This window comes from Parasteatoda tepidariorum, chromosome 1 (assembly GCF_043381705.1).
Source record: "Parasteatoda tepidariorum isolate YZ-2023 chromosome 1, CAS_Ptep_4.0, whole genome shotgun sequence".
Taxonomy (NCBI): Eukaryota; Metazoa; Arthropoda; class Arachnida; order Araneae; family Theridiidae; genus Parasteatoda; species Parasteatoda tepidariorum.
This window is the reverse complement of record NC_092204.1, coordinates 44,234,953-44,256,438: the sequence shown is the minus strand read 5'-3', so window position 1 is coordinate 44,256,438 and position 21,486 is coordinate 44,234,953. Positions and strand designations below refer to the sequence as shown.

Sequence of the window (21,486 nt, the reverse complement as noted above, 5' to 3'; positions counted from 1 at the left end):
TAATTCGATGTTTTGAGTTCATGGGGCGTTTCGCAAAATATATTTAAACTGTATAGCTATAATTAACTATATAATTATAAATAACCATAGTTTAAAAGCTTGCAATTTAATTTAGAGAAAACAAGTTTATCAGCTTTAAAAAAAACTGCTTAAAAATTATAAATAATTACAAAGCGAAAAGAAATTTTATTTGAACAACATGGAGGACTTTTTGTTTCGATAGATTTAACGAGCAACAGTCAGCATTTATTGCACGGGGAGTCTTTTGCCGACGGGGATCGAACTCCTGGACATGGGCCCAGCGCCCCTACCAACCAGACTATCCCGGCGCAGCGAAAAGGAATTGAAATTTTGTGTTATAAATGTTTCATTTTGTTTTGGAGTTAAAAGTAAAATAAATGCTTACCTTTGAAATTTTTCGCCCCTCCTCGGAAACCTTCACAGTCAGGTTTGTATCCCTGTGTCGCCGTGCCTTTGATAGGTTTCCCCGTTCTTGGATGTACACACCAACAGTATGGGGGAGATCTGTGACACTGTGCCCTCACGTACAAGCCTTCCGGTGTGCAATCTGGAATATATATACCTGCACCAGGATCTTGCCTGTGACTTTCCATCGCAGTACGCCTAACTGATTTGCAGTCTTGTGTATCTGAAAAACATAAATTGCATTTTAAAATGAAGAAAGCTAGCAATATGTAATATAAGAGGATTCCCAGAAATATACTGTCAATTTGTTTCTTGCACGTGGCATGAGTGTTTGATTATAAGAAAATTAAGTAGAAGAAAATTAATTACAAGAAAATTAATTATAAGACAAATAATTATGAGACATTAGTTAGGTTATAAGAGATAAATTTGATTAGGAAATAATTTGAACGTGCTTTTTGCTATGGGTGAAAGCACACACTCGATTATACATATCTCTACACCTAGTGGTTCCCAATTTTTTTCGGCTGTGGAACCCATAATGGTTGACTTCCTTTTGGTGGAATCCCGGGTTTTAATAAATAAGTTTCATTAGCAATTGTGAATAGATTAATTAACGAAAGACTGTTAGTTATTTTGAAAATATGTAATGATCTAAATTTTATTAATTATTTTGAAAATATTTAGTGAATGATTGAAGAAGGAAATTTTTTCATCATGTTATTTTATCAATATTTAATTTTACTTGATTATATAATATTTGATTGTGTTTTAAAATAGGGTTTCGTGTCAGACAGTTGAATTTATAGATCTGAAGAAACATCTTGTCTAGTTCTTAATTTGATTTCAGTTTATTTACTACGAAGAATCCCCTCGGGTTTGAACGACTTTCCATGGGCGAGAGATTAACCGAGAGCTGAGAGACGTCCCCTAAAGCCGCTCCAATACCTCATATGTATAGGTTGTCTAAAGTAAGAACTCCCCTAGTCATTCGTTTGGACTCGTGGAGGTGACTATGGTGACGAGGTATGACTCTTTCAAGTAGGGGTTTGGGGTCATAGTTTAGAGCAGGTTTTGGCTCAAGTCGGCGAGAGAGAAAGGGAATATTTTTCTTTCGTCTATTCTGTTTGCCCTAGAGTGAAGGGAAGCTACCCTCCCTGAAATGTGCTATTCTTGTTTCCATAGCAGCAGACTGCCTCAAACTTTGTGGCGGGAGGAGTTCTTATCGTAGACAAACTATAATGGTATTTTATTTTCAATTGAATTGAAATTATTAAATCAAAACACTCTAAAAAGTAAACAATCAACGTCCCTGCGTTCCTCTCAGCAGGACGCGGTAAAATTATCAAACGTTGATGGTTCGCAGGGATAAAAAGGTGTGGGAGCACTTTGTTATAGAGTATTTAAGTAATACTGTCTTTTCTAAAGTACAAAAAGTAACCAATGCAAGAAATTCGATAAGTAAATAAGAAAAATTTAATAAATATTATGTATGTGACGTAAAATATGTTTATTTGCATTAATGTTAGCTGAAGGGACTGAATAATGCGATTCTATGATATAACATTAATCAATCCCTTCAACCATGCTTTGAGATAGTATAATACTATGCTTTGTTACCCTCTTTGGTCTCTTCATCAATGTCCTCTTTAATGGAGGGGTGACCATCATGTCGAAGACGGGGCATTGGCTGTTCTCTATCCCATTCGTCTGACTTGACTGGCAAAGGTTCTGTTGCTTCTTCATCCACTAAATAGATCGACATATTTATATTTCAACCTTCTTCAAATTGTGTGCAAGCAAAAGATAAATTAGCTTTAAAAATAGTTAGATGTAAAAGTTAAATTAGTTACAATTGCTTAGATTGAAATTATATGATCCAGATAGTGACTGAATTGATCAGCATACTGGTTCAACTCCTGGTAAAAAGCAATGATTTTTTTTTCGCCATTTGTAAATTATCAAGAAATTGTTAATTTTGACAAAGCAGTTTTTAACTAATGTTCATATAAAATAACTGTGAATTTCTTAAATTGAAATCATTTAATCCAGATTGTGACTTAATTGATGAGCGTAACCAGTTCAACCCCTGTTACAATGTAATGATTATTTTTCGTCATTTACCAACTATGTAGAAATTGCTAACTTTGCAAAAGCAATTTTTAACTAATGTTCATATAAAACAATTCTGAATCGCTTAAACTGAAATAATTTAATCCAGATTGAGACTCAATTGATCAGCATAACAGGTTCAACTCCTTTTAAAATGTAATGATTAGTTTTCGTCATTCGCGTTTCGTCATTTATAAATTGTTAATTTTGCAAAAGCAATTTTTAACTACAAAACAACTCTGAATTGCTTAAATTAAAATCATTTGATACAGATTGAGACTCAATTGATCAGCATAACGGGTTCAACTCGTTTTAAAATGTAATGATTAGTTTTCGTCATTCGTCGTTTCGTCATTAATAAATTGTTAATTTTGCAAAAGCAATTTTTAACTACAAAACAACTCTGAATTGCTGAAATTAAAATCCTTTGATACAGATTGAGATTCAATTGATCAGCATAATGGGTTCAACTCCTTTTAAAATGTAATGATTAGTTTTCGTCATTTGCCAACTATCAAGAAATTCTTTTTTTTTTTTTCAAAAGCAATTTTCAACTAATGTTCATATAAAATAACATCTTTAAAATACTAAATAAGATTAATTTTTCAATAAATCTCGAAACTGTTTAAAATAACAAAAAAATAATAGTCACACATCAGGAAAAATTAATTTTGAAATCCCTTCAATTTACTTTTACAAAGTAATCGAAAAAGTATCTCCAGAGATGGAAATTAAGTTTCTGCGAAGTTTGAGGAGGACATTGCGTGTAATTGAAACGAGAAAAGAAATTTAAAATTAAGTCACGCATTCGAAGTTAAAAAAAAAAGGGAACAGTATGTTAAATAACGGGATTAAATGTGGAAATAGAACAAAAATGAGTTCCTCAGCGAAAGCTTTTTTTTAATACTTTTTAAAACGAGATTCATTTTTGAAGCTGGGTTTTAATAATAGGGGAATAACTTTTTTCGAATTGAATTTGATGATGTAGCATTGTTTCATTTTACTTCGTTTGGAAATTCTGAGTTACATTTACAATGATACGTTGTTAAATAGATTCAATTTTCTAAGAAACATATTTAAATAACTCAATGCTGCAAAATTTCATGCTCCATTTGCAGTATATTTTCGTTATTAAACTGAAATTTTTCTTTTTAATTTTTAAAAACTTAGAAGTATAATAAATTAAATGCCACAATATTTAAATTAATTCTAAAGTGAAATAATTAAATAAGTTCTGTGTTAGAGAGAAAAGTAAGGATAATATATTACACTGAAAAAAAGAGAATAAGTTACGTAAACTTTACCAGTAACAAGTAAGAATAAATAACAACAATTAACTCTAGAGTAATTGTAGGTAAGAATCTGGAAGTAATTGTAAAAACGTTGTGTTAAATCAAAATTAGAGAAGATCTAGAACTAATAAGTACTGAGAAATAAATAAAAATCATATAGAAAAATAGTTTCAATAAGAAAATTATTTAAATTGGAAATAAAAAGTGCCTCTGTAGAGCAAGTTATTCTTTGTTAAATGGTTCAAATTGAACGGAAATATTAAAAAAAATGTCAGGTTAAATGAGAATTAGCTAAGATCTAGAAATAATAAGTACTCAAATAAATAAGAATCATATAGATAAATAATTTCGCTGAGACACTTATTTAAATGGAAGATAAAATCTGCCCTGTAAGAGCAAATTATTCCCTGTTAAATGGTTTAAATTAAACAGAAACAGGAATCTTTTGTTCAGACATCAAAGGTTAAGAGACGAGACCGCAAAATTTGGCTTTTATCCGACGTATATCTCGGGCTGGGGCTGAAACGGATTAAAATTTTTCAGGTTCGGTCCGCCCCGGACCTATAAAAACGACCCGAGCTCATCACTAATATCGGTACTTAGAACAATAATACCATGCAATCTGGTGTAACCTTCCCACCAAGGTGCTAACTTGTTAACGGTGCCATTCCAAATAAATCATAGCATTGAGTACTATACTAAGAAATTTTGTACAATAATACGGTGCAACCAGGCCCCATATCACGGTATTAACAAATATTCACGATAATATGGTACATTTTGTCATTTTATCATGGTTGCAGCAATTTTTACAGCCCTATTAAGGCGCAATATGCTCCGATATTTTAAAGTTTATGAAATATTGAGATTTTGAATTTTCTGATACATTTTAACATACTACACAATAGCATAAATTTTATGTAAAATATTCTTTTAAAGAATCAGTACTCACATTTGGGGGAATCATCCAGGAATCCTGCCACCGCATTCACCTGTTCATCTGAGTTCAGAGACATAAACAATCGGAAAGAAACTACTTGTCAAATAAGTAAATACCATTCTATTGGACGCAATGGTCCAATAATATTGCACTTTGTCCCGGCCAGGCCGGTTGGGTTTGGACGTCACAATTACACTCATTCTGACCTTATACACTACATTCGATTTCTGAGAGGGTGTTTTTATGCTCGTAATGTGTGTTACTTAATGACCGCCTTTAATATGTATCTTTATAGAAATCGGTTTTTAGGAGCATATTTGTATGTATGAACGGGGTGTTACCTAATGACCACCCTTATTACATATTTTTAGGTTCTTTGTCAAAATGAGAGTCAAGCAACTGAAGATCAAGTAATAATAATGTTTACGCAATCGAAATATGACATATCACTGGTACGGAAGGCAGGATTAAAGCCATGAAAATCTGTTTGAAAGATCTTCAAGTTGTAGTTAGTATTCATTAGGTTTAATTTAGCAATGTTTGAAACGTTTTAGAATTTAGGCAACTTACTGTATAATATATTATTTTAAACGAGATTTGAATTATTATTTTTTAATATAAGTTCAAATTGTATGTTGGGAAAAAATTAAAGTAATGATAAGTTGCTTAATAAATCTGAAGAATAAGAAATTAATTATTACCTATCATAAATTAATTGAAATTAATAAAAGAATATGCGAAATTTAAATTACGGTTTTCATTTTAATGATTTTACGAAATATTTTAAGCAAAATTTCGCATAATTGACCCAGTTAGCTTTATTAATAGAATTGGTAAAGAAATATTATCTATTAATAATACATTGTATTAAAATTATATGTACATTATGCTTGGATAAGAATTTTGATTAAAAATTGCCGATCTGGAGTAGGTATTATTATTTTATGTAATTTATTAACGGTGTTTTATCATTCATTAAATGAAAGACCATTTATTTCACCCTTTAATTATATTATAGCTAATATATATTAAAAAATATTTTAATTATATTTTAGTCTTCTATTTTAAATTTTTATCCTCGGTGGTCTTTAAGATGCATCCAAGCAGCACATTTATTTCCTCATTCATTCAAACACAAAAGACGTAAACAACATAACAAACAAAACAGCACAAAACAAGCACAGCAATCACAAACATCACAGAACTAGAGACATACATATAAGGACAACACGGAACAAGTACATAAAGACAACACAAAACATATATCACATAACAACATACAACAATAATAAAATTGCACATAAAATATAAATTTTGGCATAACATATGAATGAAAAGTAAAGCTTTAAGAATATTCAATTTTAAATACATTGCAATAATAAGACATAGTAGAAAGGCATTTAAATTTTTTAGTATGAATTTAAAGTAAAATAAGATGGATACTAATATTTTTTCATGAGTTAATTTTTAAGTCAATATTCTGGATGCATTTTGATTTCTCCGGGAGCTGGAGATTTTAAAGGATATCGGATTCAAATAGCTTGATTTTTATTTATTTTTGTGCAACTCGAAATAATGCTACAGAAATTAAATAAAATCGATCCATAATATAAATATGATTAAGCAGACGGCTTTAAAATAAAAGAAAGAGAAAACATGCCTTAAAACAAATTAATATTTAAAGTTAAAAGCCATTACTAAAGTTTTAACAACAGACGAGAGAAAATTAGAATTTATTCAACAATGCAAATATTTCCTACCGATATAATGTGTAAAATTAAGAGTGTTATTCAAGCTTCAAATTGTAAAATTTTCAACCATGGCAAGAAAAGATTTTTATGTTAAGTATTATTTAAATTAAGTACTATTTTTAGCCATTAAAACAAGCCTGCCAGCAATTTGTTTGTTTTAATTCAAATGTAAAACAACTAAATAAAACAAGGATATTAAAATTTTTATTTCAAAATATTTTAAGAGTTTCATAACTAGTATACACTGATAGAATTTTCATTTTAAAATTAAAAAAAAAAAACGGTAGCAATCTGTTCATTCAATTAACCTTAAAGTTCGCTGTTAAGAACAATATTTACTTTACAGCTAGAAACCATGAAAACAAAATTATACGGTTTTTTAACCATTTACAACTATCATGCATGGTTTCAAAACCGTAAAAAAGAAATTTAACTGAGCTTTTCGTTAGGCTATGTATGGGCATCGGAGTTAGGTTGTGGTTGAGTTGTGTTTTATTAAATGAACCGTGGAATGTAGTTTAGTTAATTTATCTGGTCTGTTTCACCTATTGTAAGAGATGGGTCTATCTGTCATCTATGCCTTATTGAGAGTATCGTATTTTAATAGTCCAGTTCCACAAATTGGAGACTACAGGACAATAAAAACTCTTCACGTGTTTAAGGGAATGGAGGAAATATTGTGGTGTCAACGCTGGTTCTGTCGGTCATGAGACTGACAGATTAGCCTTTTGGGCAATAATATGTACCCAGCTGTAAGAAACTAAGTGGTTTCATTAGAAGGCCCTAGTTAGTGCAATAAAATTCTGGTTGCTTAACATATTAGTTAAAAGCAGTTAATAAACGGTTTTTCTCAAAATAAACCATTTTAATACCATCTTATTTATGGTTATTTGGCTGTTTTGTTTGGATGTAGTAAAATAACAATTAAATAAATTGTCCTTAACCATTTTTTCCGAGAAATTTCTAACAGCGTATTATGGAAATTTAAATTACATCATCAAAATTATCAACTTGTTATACATTTTAGCATAAATATGCTTAAGATTGTTTCTCGGTTACCCAGACTTCTAAATCTCATAGTAGCATCTATTCTACATCTATTGTATCATATTCTGCATCTATTGTAATTTGTTTTAACTGTAGAGTAAAATTTAAAAACGCAGTTTATTTATTATTATAGAAAAAACTAAATCAAATAATGATAATTCTCTTATAAGATGCCTGGATTTTTATTGGTTTGGATATTATTTTTCAAATATACGCTTTAATTTCTCCAACTTATTCAATACGAAATTATTATGATTATTTTAATTGTATCAACTAACAAAGGTGTGTGTAATTTACTCTTCTTTCTTTTTAAAACATTATAATTTAATAGCCTTAAGGATTTATGATTTTTTTTTCGTTTATTTCTACGTTTACTAATCTCAAATAGATTTGCGAAACACATTTAAAAAATTTAATGCAATTAGCATAACATTTAATAAAGAGGGATAAATGTGGCATTTCTCAGAAATCATATCTAACGTTCGATAAATATAGGTTTTAACTAACTTCCCTAACTTATTTAATACGAAATTATCATGATTATTTTAATCGTATCAACTCATAAAGTTATGTGTGATTTATTCTTCTTTCTTTTTGAAACATTATAATATAATCTAGTAATTTCTTTGAAATCATTTGTATGTTTTTATTAAGAAAAGTTGCAATGAGTTTCTTTCCAAAACAATGTAAGTACTTTTGAAAATTTTATTGCATACAGGCGATAATACATTTTTTGAAACTTTTAATTATCTTAGTGCAAAAAATTTCAGATTTGTCTAATGAAAAGGAAATACAAATTGACGGTAAAAGAATAAAATTGCTTTGGAGATAAAATTTTAAAAAAAAAGTAAATCAAAATAAAATAGTGCATTGATTATTCAAAGTGAAGTCGAAAAAACAATGATATAAAAATATTTGGTTAAAATTTCGTGTAGCAATCTGAAGTAATCAGTTTCTATTTAATAATAATTACTTTTAAAGGGAAATTAGTGACTTGATTCGATAAAAATTTATGTTTATCTGAAAATAAATGAAATTTTTTTATTCTAAACTAGAATTTTAACAAAAAATGCTTAAAGTAATGTTATTAAATTAGTTAAAAAGAAATGTTTTTAAGCATTTTATATAAAACTGAAAAAATATGGTTTTTAAACTTCAAGGCTGGATTTATTTGGAAAATTTAAGATTTTTTAATGAACTAAATTAATTTGAGATGCTGTTATAAATTATTTTAGCTGTTACAAAATATAAATACTTTGCAACAGCTTATAAGTAAAAATGCTTTTTTTTTTTACATATTTGATTTAAGCTGTGTTTCGTAAAACAAATGTTTCTTAAACAAACTCACAATTAATTTAAAAGAGGTTAAATATGCAAATGAGGTATCTGAAACTTACTGTTTATATCGACGCCCACGCAAACGGACCATTCAGATCTTGAAATTTTTTTATCCTGATCTAAATCACAAAACTTGGCGAAGGTTTTGGCACACATCTTGGGCTTCACGATTCTTTTTGCCATCCGCCGCAGATCACGTAGTTCTTTTTTCTTTAAAAAAGAATCATTGTTTCCATCTAACTGATCAAACTTCCACTGGATTACTTGCTTTTCATACGTATCACGAAGCGGATCGTTTTCAATAGGAGCTAAGTAATAGAGAGGAAGAAGAAAAAGAAAGAAAAAAAAGCGTGAGACTTTGTTTTCAAAACTAAGACATAGTGAAAATAAAACGAATTTCATGACGTGCTTTATTTCGAAAATTGTTTCTTCGAAATATAATCTGTAAATAGCATGGGAAAACTTTATCCTTAGCATTAAACTTTTGGAAGTGTTCCCGACTTCATATTTCTAACTGGTGTAAATTGTTTCCGTTTTTTATCGGGTCACGACTAGATTTTGGCAACGTATACGTGTTCATTCAGGCAACTATATTAGTAAAGATTTTATTTTATTTTATTTTATTTTATTTTATTTTAAAACGGTGTTAAGAGCGGACCCAATTAAGTTGACGACTATCAATGTTCACCTTCATAGCATTTCAATTTTAAACCCAACCCTGAAGACAAGCGCACTCCTGGATCCAGCATTGGGACAAACTAGCTTTCATAAAGAACTTCTTGATGGAACTAACCCTCATTCAAGTTACATAGTTACGAAATTTTCCCAGATGAGGCGAACGCCCAATCTCCTGAGCCATCGCGGAGAGATCATTCAGGAGATTTGAGCTCAGGAGATTGGGCGTTGGGTTTAGGCAATCCAATTTCGTGAACACGACATGAGCTGGTACCCGTCTATCTGGAACTGTGCAGACTTCGAGCTGCCACCGGCAGTCACATAGATTATAATTCATTTAAATGGAATCAGTTGATATTGATTTGTTTTTCTATTCCATTAGTTTTACTACGTGGAATTGATTTACTTGATTCTACTCAGCCATACCAATCAGTTAAGAAGTAGATTCAATTCAAGATTCAAGTTATATTTCTAAGAGAATTTATTCCATTAGGTCAAATGTCTACGATGATGTAAAACTGTCGAATCTATAGTTTCTGTTAGTTGTGGTACTCAAAGGTTAAGGGAACGGCATCGGCTATACTTTTAAATCTGGGGTTATTAATAGTGAAACAAAATCCCTTATTTCCAAGCATATCATGTATTTAGAATAGCTGATGAACGAAATGGAGTAGATCTGAAACTGGTGTACATATTTTTAGACTACATCCTCTTCTCAAAAATGATCTAATTTTAGTGATTCTATGAATAGAAATTCGGTGCTGCCATCTAATGTGTGAGATGGAGAAATGAATATTGTTGTTATATGGTAAGTCAGATGGATAAATGAGGTCAGAATTTGACATCGAAGAAGTAATATGAGATTTAGAAATTAGACAAAGGTTGTGCACGAGGCTTTTTAGTCTGTGGTCTACTATGAAGTACAATGCATTTTTGCGATACATTTGAACAGCAATGTAAGAATTTTCTCAAACAAAGTTTAATTAACCAGGCATAAATGACTTATTGGTTGTGGCATAATAAATCTATGTATATTATCGCAGTCGTTCTTGCTTGTCGCTCTTAATTTTTTACTTGAAGCACGTACTAATGAAATGCATGAATCGTTCTAACTTTGCATGTGATAAAAAATTAGTTTTCAGCGATGAAATTATTAATGGTTTTTAAAAATTGTAAATAAAACCACCATCAATTATGGACATTGCAGTTGCCATATGAGTTCCTCAATTTAATGTATATAAATAAAATGTATCATTTATGCAAATGTATCCTTTTTGTGTATGTAACAGTTCTTAAAACTAAGATCAGCGTACACTCATTAAGTCTAAATAGCTAGAAAATAATGATCAGGTACTTGTTTTTAGCTTGAAGTACAGATATTTATCACTGTACTTATGTTATAATTACAACATCTCTATAGATGGCATTAACACTAAATTCTTTCTCTTTCAAATTTTGAGACTAATATCACTCATTCACTTCACCAGATCATTATTCAAAGCAGTTTTATGTCCTTCTCGTATTATTAAATTTGATACCTTCTTAACATCTTAATGAGCCGTGATGGCTCAGTGGTTAAGGTACTGAACTGTCATTCTGAAGAACTGGGGTTCGATCCTCAGTGGCGGCTTGCAGCCAACGCAATCTACAGATCGATTTGAACCAGTTTGTCGAGGAAGTAAATGTGGTCTGTGCCATAGTGCTAATCACATTGCCCCAATAATATGACGTAAGTCACGAAATTGCGGAGGCTTAACCTCCTTGATTTAACCACAACGGACTGTAGTAGGAATGCTCAATAGTTTTAAGTTTGTTTGATTCGTCCATAAACATTTACGTTGAAGAGAAAGGTCTTTGTGAAGTGTTTAAAGTAAATCGTGAGTTATGTGCATTCTAATTATAAAATTTACTTACCAGGTGTCGTCGTATGTGGAACACGATCAAATTCAGATTGAAAAATATCAATAAGATTGGCATTGAAACTGGCTCTGTCAGTATTAGCACAACCTGAAAGAAGGTCATACATTTTTCAATTTTACTTTTAAAAAAATAAAATTATAAAACGCAACACAAAATATTTCAATAAATAAAAGTTAATTTACTACACGATGCCTATAATACAGATTGTGAATATTAATATACAAATTTGTATGATTTATTACTTTTCATACAAATAATAAGATGTTCATTGTTAGATAAGAGCAAGGCTTCTAGCTCTGCCATACCAATTATCATTTAACGTTTTTGATTTTAAGGAAATTTAGATTTAATCAGTTCTACGCACTGACTTACTAATTTCTGCAAAATTTCAGGTAGGAGCAAGTTACAGCTTAATGTTTTGAATTGATTGTTAACATAGAACTGGAACTGCACTAGCCATGTATTGACGACAAACTAGAATTTATGTTTAATGATGTTCGAAGACAACAGTAGGGCATGTGTGTATCTGACTAAAATATAAGGCAGATGGTAGAAGTAATTACCTAATTTCTGAAAAAGTTTGAGCTAAAATCAACTCTAGGAGTAAAACCCATGCCCTTTTACATGAATTTTCTCCTCGACTTGTTGTTTTTAACCCTAACCGTTTTCCTGCACCTGTCAACTACTTAAAGCCACTTTTTCGCATTTTCACATACATATTCGCTTACTAAAAATATAATAAATGGACATTTAATGCTCAAATTTAGTTTTAACCAATTAACAAAATATAAGGCAGTAAACTGCATAATTAGTTAAAAGAAATTCCTCTTTCTTTTATTTTCTAACTCTTTTATTTATTAAAAAAATTTTTTTATCAAAGTATAACCACCCTCGGCCCTCCTCTGGACCATTAACTTACTCAATGCACATATAAGACTGCTGTAAGACCTTGCACAAGAATCTACTAATGAAATGACACAGCGAATTAGCAAAGAAAAATTTGTTTCATTTACTTAAACATAAGAAAACAAAATAAAAACATTTTTTAGATTTGAAAAGCAAGAGAAAAACTTTATTTTTGTTTTTATGACTTTTGAACACTAAACTTTTCATTCTAACACTTTCATCAGTCATCTCAGTAGCCTTAAATTATTCTTATTCATTATCTTAGGATGTCAGTCCACTCTTAAAAAAAATCCCAAAAATACCCATTTGTTTGATGAGTGCAAAATTTAACAACTTTTATTTTGTATTGGCCCAAAGTAACCCCTCAAGATATAGGACATTAACTTTTGAATCAACTTTTGAATTTCCTTTGTTCGTGACTTTATTTATTATATGCACTTATCTCTAGTTATTAAAAATCAATGAATAAAGTTAAAAGCACCAAATCATAAACATAAAAGTGAACTAATGAAATCATATAAAACTATTAAATAATAAATAAACAAAATAAAATAATAATAAGCATAACATTCACCTCTCTTTATTTTTCTTCCCCGGGAAGAACGCCTCCTATTTGTCCTTCTACCTGTTAATACGAACATGAACAATAAGGAAATAGATAGTTAAAAGTTAATTTAGTATTTTATATCTGACCGCAACTTAATCATTTGGAAATATTAAAATAGAAAACTACTCAAAGAAATAAAATATCCATAAACAATTTGCCAACATAAAAAGTAATTCAAACTCTATTTAAGAACATCATTGCACTTTATATGGGAAAGTTGCATTTTAACTCATTACAAATTGGATATGAAGAAATTAACATTTTTATATAGAGAATAAACGCTTCGGGCAAAAGCGGCTGTCGTAATGATCCATTCCATCAATGAAAATCAAAATAAATTCGTTAAGCGAAAATAAAAATAAATTCGTAAAAATAAATTTATTACTTCTTATACTTCTCATAAGAGGAAGTAACACATACACGTTATATCACAAATTAAAACAAATGAAATGAAAATCTCTTTTGAAAAATATCGATAGATAATTATAACAGAATAAAAAGCGGACCTCCCCGAATAACTTTTTATCCCAATGATGGGATCTTCATGTTTTAAGTCTCAACCTTAAAGATTCGAGTAGGTGTCCTCAAATATGCGAATTAGAGCAGACGTTGTTTCAAATTACGAATTCAGAGACGAATACATACTTTCTCTGAATAAATGTAGCTTTTTTTTCCGACTCATTATGATTTCTGACACCCAAAATATAGGAGGTAGCCTCAATCTGGGAAATAGGGTCGGAATAGTTTGGACAAGAGAGCAATACAAAGTTTGGATCCCTCAATGTTAATTTTATTTCTTTCGTACTTCGTCACATCTTGAGAACCTCTAATTTCGTTTTTCTAATGATGATTTCAGACAAATATTAACTATTAATAATTATTTATTATTATTTTATTTAATAATAGTCGGAAAAACTTTGAATTGGAAGAAATACAAATTTTACATCAATTTAAAAATTTTTTATTTTCTATGGCAAAATACAAAATTTGAACGAAATTAGTTGAAAAATTTCTAAGAATTTAAGTTCTAGATTGGAAATTAGGTAATAGATTGTGTATGACCGAATAACCATTTAGCTCGAGAGCATTTAGAGCGAATGTAAAGTGATGCCAAGATGGGTGAAGAATGCGCCAAGGACTGATTTTTATTTGCAGAAGGTGAGCTAAGTGAGGGCATTTATCGTCGAATGTTTTCTATTTATGGCGAATACTTTTTAGGATAAACAGTTATGGACTATTGGTATAAAAGTTAACATGACCTAGAGCAAAAAAACACCATGATCTGCAAGGAATCAATTATTCCCTTTGATGAATCAATTACTACTACTAAATCCTACTCGTAACATGTGGTTGTCTGAGAAAAGGATTTTGTTCTAGATGCATTTTTCTTAAACTATTCACATAAAATGTTCTCATGTGAACTACTTAACCAATTACACACAGTTTTCGATGCCCTCCACTTACCTTTCTTTTAAAATTTGAATGGTGAGAGCTGCCATCTGACGTTAACACTGACGTGACCAATATCCTTATGAAATTACTCAGTTGCGTATGCAGAAGTTTATTAAACGTTATTGTAGAGATTATGATATGCAACTTAATTTATTATTAATTTTTAATTTTTGTAATTTAAAATTTCAAATCATATTATTAGTATTGCGGCACAAAGAGAGATAATTATTACAGCTATCTATTTAAATTACGCCTTTTTGTAATCTCCAAAATTATTTGTATGGTTGCTGATACCTAATTTCAATTCTGATCATTTTGATTAATTTATTCAATTCAAATGATTAACAACATCTTATTTTGGATACGAAATTTCTCTTTATTTGTGACTGCACTACCCTAAGAGAGTGAAAATCTTATACTTCTCCTCGGATAAAATAAAAAAATCCAGTTAAAAATACTTATCCGCAATCAACTTTCGCAATATATTTTTACTTCCGAATAAATAAATAAAAAAAGAAGTTTAGAGAAAATGAATCACTTCCAGTTCACGTTACTCAAAATGTCTCAGCGAGAGGTCAGAATGCAATTATAAATTTTGAATCACAGCACATAAGAAGAAATCGTAAGGGCGATCTTTTTAATACAGCAGTGATCTTCCTTCCCAGTCAATAAAAGCGCGACGCCTCTCCAACACAATCTTGATTTATCAGCGCATTTAAGAACAAAGACACGAAAGCGTAGGTTTGAGTTGACAAGCTGTTGTCTATTAACCTCAGTGTCAAGCATTAATTTTATTGGCCATTAAAACTGTTGAAAGAGTAGTGTCATAGACTCTATATGGGTTGCTCTGGTCATCAAACATTGTTTACCTTTACCTCTTGGGAAGTTACGGATTGTTCATAGCTTCAACCCACGCCACGGAGAGGCGAGATATATACATAAAAAATAGTAAGAACGGGGTTACTTCTACTGTGTCAGAAACATTTAAAATAGTTTTTCTTTCATCTTAAAATATAGCAATTTCCCAATCATTCGTAACATGGATTTTCTGTTTAGCGATATATTAACGGACTTTTTATAGAAAAAAATATCTCGCGAATGATGCTATAAATACATTTTTATATGTTACTGATTCTGTCTCACAATAACTCGTCTGTTACTATTGAATACCACGATATTTCGTCCCCATTGTCTTATTACATAGGATGAATTTTCTGTTTAGTGATATATTCACGGACTTCTTATAGAAAAAAATATGTCGCGAATGATGCCATAAATAAATTTTTAAACACTGCTAGTATTTTGACTATAAATTTCTATACCACGATATTTTATATGCTACTGATTCTGTCTCACGATAACTTGTCTGTTACAATTGAGTACCACGATATTTCGCCCCCATTGTTTTATTACATAGGATGAATTTTCTGTTTAGTGATATATTCACGAACTTCTTATAAAAAAAAAATATCTCGCAAATGATGCTATAAATACATTTTTAAACATTGCTAGTATTTGGACTATAGAATTCTATACCACGATATTTTATATGCTACTGATTCTATCTCACGATAAGTTGTCTGTTACAATTGAGTTCCACGATATTTCGTCCCCATTGTTTTATTAAGCATTATTTATTTTTAATTTTAGTAACAATTTTCAGATGGTTCAAAACTTGACAAAATCGCACGGAGATGAGATGGCAATATAAAACAAATAGAAATAACGGACTCTTTTGCAGTGTTAGTGGCATTTAAATTAGTCCTCTTCTATAATCTTTTAGAAATTGAATATAACCTATTCTGGATTTTTCGTGGGTGGAATATCAGTCTTGCGTATTATCCGTTAATTTTTCAAGGGAAATCTCTCAAACTATATGAATTGATACAATTAATACATTTCTTTTCCAAGAACATACACTCTTTTTTATGTCTTGAACACAGAATATTTTATCCTGCGATAGCTTGCTTGCTACACCGACCGGCCTGTGTAGGTGTCAGGAAACTGTCCTTGCAACAGAATGGTTCTGGGTTCGAATCCCGGGCAAGGCTTGGATGTTCTTTCCGTCTCTGTACTATCTGTCCTTACTGTGGGAGTAACGTTGGCCCCCACCTAATCTGGTGCCCCTGAAAGAGTGGCCAACAAATCTGCACTGTATGACGAAAGGTCATTCTCCAGGTCGGTATTGAAAAAGAAAAGCTTGTTTACCACATACTAGGCTCCACAATATTTTATTTGTTGCATATTCTGCCCCTTGATATTTCGATTAAATATTATCAATTACAATATTATCAATTAAATAATGTCTTAACATTTTGTGAATCAGACGCAAAATCTTCTCTTCCACCCATTTCTTAGATCATCAGGAGTATATATATATTGGACTATAATTAAAAACGCATAAAGAAACTTTTGTCGAAAAAGAAAGTAATAATAAAATATTCAAGAATTTACTTTTATAAAATTTTATATTCTTTTCCATATTCAAAGAGTTTGCATTCTTAAATTATTAGTTATAATAAATTGGTACGAAATATATCAAATATTATAATCCGTAGATTTAAATTACTTGATTTGAATATAATATTCTTTATTTATTTCGACATTGATCTGAATACGTTGATTTCAATCAGTAGTTTTCGAATTTTATCAAACAAAACTATCACACTTTGAACTATTTTCGTTAAAAAGATTATAAAACTCCAAACTGATTAGAAAACGAAAACTGTTTAAGTAGTTATGTCTATAATATTTGGTACTGTGTGCTCTTTTGACTTAAGTAATTATTTTGAAAATATTAACATTGCTATGTAAATATTAATATTACTATGTAAATATTATGATAAATCATAAATTATTTGCTGCAAACTAATTACAGCTTTAAGTTGAATCCTATCATATTTCACATCTTAAACTTAATTACGCAATGCTAAAATTAAACTTAAAAGGAAACATGGTTAAGGTTTCAGCTAATTTCACCATATTGGTGTTCAACGTTTTAAATAAAGGTAAAACTTTTTTTACTGAGGATCTATTCAACATAAGGATATTTGTTTTAAGTCGAGCATTAATATACAGTGCACAAATAAATAAATAATAATAAATAAAAAAAACAGAACACCCTAAATAACTTTTGATATAACAATCGGATCTTCACGTACTAGGAATCAATCTTAATTATTTAAGAAGCTCAAATGAGCTAATTAATGAGTGCAGACGAAAATTGCATAACCAGAAAAAACAAAAACGTACTTTCTCTAAATAAACCAAAACTTTTTCCACCTAATTTGGATTACTAACCAAACTAATATTGGAATAATATTTTCTAGCTTATAGCTAACCCCCATATTTTGAAGGTCAGAAATCCAAGGAGAAAGTACGTTTTTGTGTCTGATTTCGTAACTGAAAAAATCATCTGCGCTAATTAATTAGCATATATTAGGTAATTGAGGCTAACCATTAAAATTGTGCGCTGTCATGTGAAGATCCGATCATTAGTGTAAAAGTTATTCAGGTTGTTCCTTTTTTTTTTTTTTCTGATCATTTTGNTTTTTTTTTTTTTTTTTTTTTTTTTTTTTTTTTTTGCCCACTGTAAGTACATACGAATAGTTTATGACTTATTTCTAATCATAATCTAATAATATTAATTAATTTTCTCAAGCAAACTTAAATGATAAAAACAAGTTTCTCTCCCCGATTCATTGCAATAGTTTAAAAATATCTGAAAAATGTGTTTATTTCGCAAACAATACACCTTTTCTTACAGTCGCGTTAAATCGCCTTGAATTTCTTATATGTTTTAGCATTTCGTGCATATATCTTACTTTTTAAAAAACAAACAATCATTTTCTGTTAATTTAAAACTTTAAATAATGCGTCTTTAAGACAACTGAAGCCCAATCAGGAACGCTCTACGTGTCCCACATACTGGAGAGAATTGAAATTGATTTCTTTTCACTATCTCATATCTCGCAAATTGAATTTTGATGGGTGATATCACTCAAAGGGCGTACGGCACTCCTTCGGTATTTTCTCTAGAAACTTCATGAATGATCGATTGATGTTGTGAAGTGACTAATTGATTGCTTATTCATTAACTCGCTGCATTCGTAAACAGGAAGACGGGCAGATGCATCGCTAATTTCAATTTGTGTGGGCTCTTCTAACAGTGACGAAATTCCTGATATTATCAGAGGTGTTTTACATTTAATAGGTTCATTTAAATCTATTCTGTTAAATTCAAGTGTAGCGAACCAACGATCATGTTTCTACAGTTGATTTTTGAAACAAGGTGGACGAAGGGATCTTCTACGGAGAACAAAAGTTTTATCCCATTCCATTCGAAAAGTAAATTGATTTTAACATTGCACAATTTTGTGTCTTCCGTTTGAGATACCTTTAAGATGAAATTTTGGTAACTAAGAAGGTAATCGACCTGGATTTGCACACACTCAATCTTAACACTGAAAACTTATATGATCGGCTTTAACACTTCATATCGGCGCTGTATGACGGGTTTGGGGCTATATAATGATAAGCCAAATTTTCAAATTGTTCAAGAAAGCCATTTGTGTGCAATATAATAAATACCTTAATATCTTTAAAAAATTTTAATATCACACTAACTCATTGCAACAACGTTGAAAACGTGATAACGTTATGGTACAAGTGTATTTCGAAGAAATTTGTAGAACTGAACAATTCTTAAGTTTCTACTACTTCCAAGTAAAACAAATCACATTTAGCATGATGCTTCAATTTCCACAACCTACAGTTTCACATTATTTGTTGGACATTTATTATGAACTTTGAGATTTCAGCCAACCTTCCACTGCCTACAGAATTGCTTGTTAAACACAATAAAACTGAACAATTCTTAAGTTTGTACTACTTCCAAGTAAACAAATCACATTTTTGCATAAAGCGTCAATTTCCACAACATACAGTTTCGCATTATTTGTTGAACATTTATTATGAATTTTGAGATATCAGCAAACGTGCACTGCCTACAGAAATGCTTTTTAAACACAATTCCGAATTATAATATGTAAAACTTTTGTTAAAGTAGTAGATACTAGCTATGAATTATGGTAAAAAAAACCGTCAACTGTGTTGCATACGGAAATACAGCACCAAGATAGCTGCTTAATTTTTTGACTAGTAAGAAAAAAAGATATTAGCAGTTAATCTTAGTTAATTAAATTGAACTTGTAAGTAACAGCACAGTAAAAAAAATGCTGGTATTAAAGCTGGAAAGAAGTTATTAACTTCCTTGACTCATTTCGTTTGATTTGAATTCTACATGAATACAGATAACATTTCAAAAGGTTTACAGCATGATTTTTTAAATTGTGCTGACAGTTATACCACATAAATCTTTCAAAACATTTGACAACATAAGAAAGATTGCTTACATAAAGTTAGTATAGAAGTGTTTCCATAATTTTGCCCAAACCTGTAATTCCTACACTACTAAGACATTAAGAACCTAAACTATTCCTAAACTACTAAGAGATTAAGATGCAAGATTGAAATTATTTTAGTTAATATATTGAATTGAACTATTTAATATATCTATTCTACAAGTACTGCATTTTCAAATGACACAAAATAAACACTGAATATTCCAAGCAGTACATTTATCACTCAATTAACTAAACGCTGTTTATAGAAACATGTCTACAAGATGTAGGCAGAAGAGCGTCCATTGCAGTTTATTTATCTCTGTAAATTATACCTTAATAAGAGGTCATAAATAAACTTGCAACATGTTCGAACCACTGGAGACTTGTCAAGATCAAGATTACTCCCGAAATTCCACAATCAGAGAACTCGAAATGACGACATCCATTCCATGTGATTATGTCACAACACAATCCCAATTCATCATTTGACGGAAATGAAAGGTTAGTGAAAGATATACAAATGAAGATTTATCATCTTTAGACCTTATTTGCGACATAACCCATACATCATGAATTCACATCTCTTGTCAACCACGAAATGATTCAAGGTTAGAATCCAATTAATCTTCTTTTCATTTTTTTTTTCTTCTTCTTTTTCCTCTTGAAATGAGTTAGGTGTGGGGGGAATTATCACTCCAATAAAAACTACAATTTGTTGCATCTGGATTTAATTTTTGTGCTAGCATCTAATTTGAATGTGAAGCGTGGTTATGGTGGAGGTAAGGGCTCGGCGATATATCTATACATCGTTAAATATCGATAGTTTAAAAGTATTGCGATAACAATATTTTAAAAAGAACACTCACGATAAAATTTGAAATTTCGTGTTTCAGAGTCGTAATGGCAGGTGGGTAAAAGCACTCTTATTGGGACTCCCAAGAAGGTAATCCCGGTCAAATCGTATGTTACTTCCGGTTCGCATCAGCCACAGAGCTAACAAAAGAGATACCTCGTTATCAGTGGTAGACTGTTCATGGCTTAGAGTTTTGTTTCAATAAGTTTAATCGTGGAATGTTTTCCTCTCCATTAAACATTAATGTGAATTAGTTTCCCACAAGAAGCCTGTACGAAAGCAAGTTTGTCTCAATACTTTGTCCTGATGTTCCCTTGTCTACACGATCCAGTTCAAAATTCCTAGGTTTCGGTGTGGAGTTTTGCAGTTACCTCAAATACTACGTGGATCGACTGTTGAGCGCCAAATACAATAATCTCATGATCATTATAGATAACAATATGTACTGACTACGATCATATTGCAAGCATTGTCGTTAACAATGATAATCGAATAAGTTATTTTTGCGGGCTTTGAAAAATTTAAATTAGTTTTTTTCACCACCAGGGTTGAAATGGCGCTATAAGGCTATTTTTCTGTTAAAATAGACATGGAAAGTACAGAATAATAACATTTTACATGCATATACTTAAGGCACCATGTTTCCCTATAGCAGCAGACACATTGTAATCTTATTTACACGTATTGACGAGGTTCTTTAAAGTTAGTCCTAAACTACTGAAAAGACACATGCTTACAGGCAAATAGCATACAAGCAAACGT

At 30.6% G+C, this 21,486-nt stretch overlaps 1 protein-coding gene across 4 annotated transcripts in view; it reads right to left on the bottom strand.

The window, feature by feature from the left end:
- LOC107453771 (SPARC-related modular calcium-binding protein 1) overlaps positions 1-21,486 on the bottom strand; it is a 121,997-nt gene that overhangs the window by 21,209 nt on the left and 79,302 nt on the right. The window contains exons 4-9 of one of the 4 annotated variants that reach the window (XM_043040473.2): positions 12,982-13,032; positions 11,496-11,588; positions 8,966-9,214; positions 4,783-4,863; positions 2,047-2,175; positions 407-649 (exon numbers count right to left, since the gene is read on the bottom strand). In XM_043040473.2, the coding sequence (XP_042896407.1) occupies positions 407-649; positions 2,047-2,175; positions 4,783-4,863; positions 8,966-9,214; positions 11,496-11,588; positions 12,982-13,032 (846 nt within the window). The remainder of the gene's footprint in view (positions 1-406; positions 650-2,046; positions 2,176-4,782; positions 4,864-8,965; positions 9,215-11,495; positions 11,589-12,981; positions 13,033-21,486) is intronic. The other 3 variants (XM_043040474.2, XM_071179428.1, XM_071179432.1) reach the window with 3 other exon arrangements.